The following is a 6,000-nucleotide window of genomic DNA, read 5'->3' as shown; positions in this document are numbered from 1 at the left end:
GATCGCCGGGAGCAGGGCTGGCCTTGCCGCGGGGTCGGGCGAGACTTTGCCGCGCCGCCGCCGCGTGCGAAGCGCTTGTCCCGTCCGAGAAACTCGTCTCGCTGCGCCGGGCGAGCGTCCGATGGGGGGATCGCGGTGTCGGGCACTGTCCGACTGGCGTCTGCGAGAAAAGTGTGAAAAAGGAGACGAAGGTGGAAGAGAAAAATAGGATCAAAGAACGTGGGCCAGGAGCAGTAAGGCTGTCACAATTATTAACGATAACATTTTTCACCTAATAAATAGCATGGACAGTCACCTACTTCACATAAAACGAAAACGAATTGTATTTCGGTGGGGTAAAGTGTGAGTAAAACTAACACGCTTACTTGCAAAACTTCATCACGTCAGTGAATTTAATAAGGTTTTGCAAGAAAATAACTTGTTTTAAATCTGCTTAAATCTGATCTAAAACATTTTTTTCAGAACGAGGCAGACAACTGCATTGGATAACTGTAAATTGCAAACGCTCAATTTTCCCATGCATATAGTATACTTAGAGCAGAAATGTCAATGTTCCTGTCTGCAGCAAGATCCCTTAAATTATTTGTGGAAAAAAAAATTGCATACATTTCTAAGTCAAGCGACTATATTGTGTTATTTTAGTTTTTCAGTTAGCTCATTCATTTTCACGTTTTAGGGTTTGGTTTTGTTATCTGTGTTACAAAAGAAATAGTATAATTTGGTTGCTTTTCATGATAAGGAACTAAGACCTACAAGGTTCTTGCAAGCTATAGTTCACTTGCTTCTTGATAAGGTAAACACAAAATATTCAGTGGAAAGTGACAAATAATACAAAAATTTGATCTGTTTTTAGGATTGGCACTGCTGCCTTGGCGGTTCAGGTGGTTGGTAGCAACTGGCCCAAGCCACATTACACGTTGCTTGTTACGGGCCTCTGCCGATTCCAGATCCTGCAGCTGCTCAAAGAGAAGCCGTATCCTGTAGCTGAAGTTGAACAGTTAGATCGACTTGAGCAGTTTACTAATCAGCATAAATCTGAGGAGGAACTTGGAGAGTTGTCAGAACAATTCTACAAATACGCAGTGCAGGTAGATTGTTTTAGTCTTATGTATCCTGGTTGTTTCCTGTCTGCTCTTTCTGTGTTGGGTTGGGGTTTTTTTTTGGTGCCCAGTAGAGTTGCAGTATGTCTGCTACAAAATAAATATTTTTGTTATGGCTTAAGGTTTCTGTGTGGAGTTCCAGGGTGTCTATGCAGCTCATTAGAGGATGAATCTATCTGGGTCTGTTAGTGCTACAATAAGCTTGATATTATTTCATATATAGCAATAGAATCATAGAATGTTTTTGGCTGGAAGGGATCTCTAGATGTCATCTGGTCCAACCTCCCTACACAAGTAGGGACATCTCTACCTAGGTCAGGTTGCTTGGAGCCCCATCAAGCCTTACCTTGAGTGATTCCAAAAGTGGGGCCTCCACAACCTCTGTGGGCAGCCCATTCCCATTCTATCACCCTTACATTAAAGAACTTTTTTCTAATACTGTAAATACGCTCTAGTAAAAGGGATACTTTTTTTTTTTTCCCAGGGTTATATACATGCATATAAAAATTTATACACTTGATTGGTTTTTTGTAATTTTTTTTTTTAAAAGAAATTAATTATTAAAGGGGGAAAAAAAAACCTCTGTAGCCTTAATTATAAAAAGCTATACCCCACTATAATGAATTTGAATTTAAAGGATGTACAGAAAGAGTCATCATTGTGTTAAGATAACTGGGCAAGTTTTTAATAGGGGTGCGGGGGGGAAATTAGAGATGCAGGCTTTGAAAAAAGCTCTGCAAACAATGGTGATATTGTTTAATTTTTTAAACAAGTGGAAAGCTCTAAGTCTTGATTGCCCTATGCTGAATTAGTGCCACTTCTGTGAAATTTTAAAACATTTATTTAAGTAGCTTTTTGACAAAATACCTAGACGAATTTCACACTGAAAGTTGAAATAATTTTTAGGTTTGGTGCTCGAATAATTTAAAAAGAAATAACAGCAGCTATGGACACTGTTCACTGTGTGTTCGTTACAGCTGGTCGAGATGCTGGATATGTCTGTCCCTGCAGTTGCAAAGCTGAGACGGCTTTTGGACAATCTGCCTAGAGAAGCTTTGCCAGATATACTGACTTCTATCATCCGTACATCCAACCAAGAGAAGCTTCAGGTATTATGTTCTTAAACTTCTTAGGAGGAGATAGGTGTTTGCTTTTTTTTAATAGTTAATCACTTTCAGATAATTTTGGAATTGCTTAAACTTGAGACTGTACAGTGATAATGTTACACCAGAAGATAATTTCTATTACGACTGAACAAGAATACTTGTACAAGTTTCTGTGCTGTTGTTGAAAATGTTTATAAATCTGTGTTAGAATTCACCTAATAGGTAAATTAATCTAGCTAGCGTTGGAAGCAGTTCATTTTATTAAACAATAAATACAGTGTAGACTTCTTCCCATAGTAAAGATGGTGAACCTTTCTTCAAATTGTGTTAAAGTCATGCTTGCTTGTCAAGAGTTGACAGATCACTGTGCATCCGTTAATACCAACATCTTCAGAATAATTTTTTAAAAATCCTTTTAAAACATTCTTAAAGTGTGGAGTTTTTAAATGCTGAGATACTGATTAAATTCACAGTGTGTCAAAATAACTGCAGAAATTATGCTTATGACTCCATGCTTACTAGTGTGATTTCTCTATTTGCTTGCTCTTTTCGGAAGTTTTTTTTTGTTCCTTTTGTCATTGTCAATGCTGCATGTTCAACTTTGAATTGGAAGTGTAAGTTAGGTTCTTTCAAAGCACAAAAAATAGGTATTTTTACAGTAATATGAAACTGAAGATGTGTACTATAGCTGAATATCCTGCCTGGAGGAAGGCTACACTAGTCATTAAATTTGGCATGTCCTTTATTTTTTATTATTAGAAGTGCTAAAGAAAAGAGTGGCCATTGGAATCTGTGGAAACACAGGAGAGCCAGATTCTACCCATTTCCACATATCAACTTCATTAAACGAGGAAGTGAAATAATGTATAAAATTTAAAAAAGACAAACCAAACCAAACCCAAACAAACAAAAACTTTAGGCACAAGGTAATTTTTTTTTTCTGAGTTGACCAAGGAGACCACGCTATAACGTTCTTCAAGGGCTAGCTCTCTCCTGAGGCTCAGCAGTGGAAAAATAGAATGCTGATAGACATTTGGTACAGCTCATTGCTTTTCTTCCTACCTTTTTTCATAAACCATCTATTTTCTAATTCTGGTCAAAAGGCAGTAACTGTACCCTCTGTGTACAAAATGATGATCCATCAGTGTGAACTTGTTGGCTACTTAAAACTCCTTGCTCTTAGATTTTAGATGCTGTTAGGCTGGAAGAACGATTCAAGATGACTATACCATTGCTTGTCAGACAAATTGAAGGCCTGAAGCTGCTTCAGAAAACAAGAAAGCCCAAACAGGATGATGATAAAAGGGTATGGACCTTTAAATGTAGGATACTTAAGGATCCTAGATAAGTATCAAGATGCACTTTCAAACAGGCTAATCAGCATGAGTGATTTTAATCTGTGTAAAATTTAATCGATGGCCATAATGTTTCATGGGCAGTCTGGAGCTGCGGAGATGGCACCTTTGGCAATTTAAGATACCTATTTTAAAACTACCTAGGTTTTATTTATTTTCAGTCGGAGTACTTTCTGTTATTGCATAAATGCTAAGGTTCCTTTGAAGAGTCATCTGATGCCCAGTTTACTTGCATGGTGTGCACACAATGAGTTTTGGCCTGTGCAGTGAAATGTGTACCTTTTACTAATTACATTGAAGGTGAATGATAGCTCTTGAAATACAGTGGTTAAATAAAATGGTTTAGTTGTAAAATGTAGTTTGTTATACTAGTGCAGCTTATGCTTTTGCTGCATCTAACTGTAATTGCACAGTTTAGTAATAGTTTTGAAGTAACTGAGAAATGGAAAAGGTAAGAGAGAAGACTTACCTGTTTTGTAAAGGTTAGGCTTGTTCTGCTTAATGTGGTGGGCTGCAGTGCCCAGAAAAATCACAGTTTTTCTGTTTTGTTTTCAGTTTTGTTTTCTGTTGTCTGCTAGTTTAGGGTATATGATAAATGCACTTAAGAAATACATACAATAAAATGAGAACTGTAACTTTTTAAAGAAGTACCAGTAACACTTTGTGAAGTTATTTATTATATTAAAATCTTCAGAATTTGTTTATGAAGGAGGCTTGCCCAGCATGGTGCATGGTTTTGTTAGAGTTTCAGTTCAAAGCCAAAGTACACACCTTATTTTATAGATAAAACCCGCTACTATTCTCTGGCTCTGTTTTCCATTTCATAGGTTGTAGCTATTCGTCCTAACAGAAGAATCAATCACATTCCAAGCACTACAGAAGATGAGGAGGAGGAAGAAGATCATGATGATGTCGTCATGCTGGAAAAAAAGATTAGAACATCCAGTATGTCGGAGCAAGCTCTTAAAGTTTGTCTTAAGGAAATAAAGAGGTAGGAGATTTTCAGGTAGTTTCTTCTTATATTTCATTTTTTAAAACAAATCTTGCATTAACCTTTTCTTCTTTGATGATATGTTTGTCTTGGCTGTGTTTTGGAAATGATATTTTTTAATTTAGTGGTGTGATTTTTTTTTTTCCTTAAAAATTTCATCATTTCATCTTTCTGGAACACAAAAGGTGATGACAAAGAAATATGAAGTCTTCATATTTCATAAAGTTGCACAAAGTTCTACATTAATACAACGTTAGACTGTAAGCTCAATTCCTCTATGTTATGAAGCTCAAAAAAAAAAGCTAAACACTGCCACAGTTGTTGATAATTAATGAATAAACTGACCTAGTTATTGAGTCTTTTTTCCTTCTGTTTTCCTTTGAGAGGATAACTGCTATCCCTGGTGATAGGATATTTAGCAACCTCTTTTTCAGTGAGGTTGTGTATACAGTGGTGTATGCAGGGTGTATGCATTTTCATTTCTGTTTGTATCCTATAAATAACCTAACATTGTGCAAAGAAGGTCTCATAATTGATTGGGTAGGTACTTGCTTTTTTTAGTATTATGGTTGTCAGAAAGTAAGAGTTTGCTAAATATGTGTCTCAGGATGCAGGAAAGTTGCTTTGCAATTAATTCCTGGTTAGCCTTATGAATTCTGAGCATATATTTCCAGATTAAAGAAGATGCCTCAGTCAATGCCAGAATATGCTTTGACAAGAAATTATTTGGAACTGATGGTAGAATTGCCATGGAACAAGAGTACAAAAGGTAAACTCATCTGTTATTGTTAATTGTCTCTTACACAGACATTTTAGGACATGTAACCATCATGTAAACACTGTGTACTTAGTTCTCTCATGCAAATGTTTGTCTCATTGTGTGGTCGTAAAGATGTCATTAATACGCTACTGAAGTCTTATAGTCTACCTGGCTTAAAGTAAAATATGTGTACTGAATAGCCTGTGTAACTCACCTGTACATCTAAGAATGTGAATTTTAGAAGTACTAGGAATATCTCCACAGGAAAACTGAGGTGTTATTACTTACATTCTGTGCTAGCATGTATCTAAAATAATGAAGAAATGAGCATCTAATTACTTTTTATATGTCGGACAAAAAAGCTTTCGTACATTTCTATAGCATTAATCTTCCTGAAGAAAGATCTGGTGTGTCCTAAGTTAATCTATGAAATTTGGCAAGGTACAAAAGGATGAAACAGCACAGTTGTAATTAATTTCAGTAATTACAACATCAGGTACAATAAAAAAACTGAGTACCATGTCAGCTTTTTACCATAGTTTTCAGAAGTTGTGAGTAGAGAGTGATACTGTTAATGTGGAACGGCATGCAAAAATGTGAGGAAAGAGAGGAGAACCAAATATGACCTTTCCTATGAACCAACACAAGTAGATCAACTGGGCAAAATTGCGTTCCAGAAGGTATACTG

At 36.4% G+C, this 6,000-nt stretch overlaps 1 protein-coding gene across 1 annotated transcript in view; it reads left to right on the top strand.

Moving 5' to 3' along the window:
• Positions 1-121: 121 nt before the first annotated feature.
• LONP2 (lon peptidase 2, peroxisomal) overlaps positions 122-6,000 on the top strand; it is a gene marked incomplete at its 3' end in the record, with an annotated part of 30,237 nt that continues 24,358 nt past the window's right edge. Inside the window, 6 exon segments of the mRNA XM_008936127.1 lie at positions 122-191; positions 820-1,088; positions 2,078-2,209; positions 3,390-3,512; positions 4,389-4,552; positions 5,227-5,321. Coding sequence (XP_008934375.1) covers positions 122-191; positions 820-1,088; positions 2,078-2,209; positions 3,390-3,512; positions 4,389-4,552; positions 5,227-5,321 — 853 coding nt within the window.

The sequence above is a fragment of the Merops nubicus genome, unplaced genomic scaffold (assembly GCF_000691845.1).
Source record: "Merops nubicus isolate BGI_N331 unplaced genomic scaffold, ASM69184v1 scaffold11552, whole genome shotgun sequence".
Classification (NCBI taxonomy): Eukaryota; Metazoa; Chordata; class Aves; order Coraciiformes; family Meropidae; genus Merops; species Merops nubicus.
This window is presented reverse-complemented; position numbering and strand designations above follow the sequence as displayed.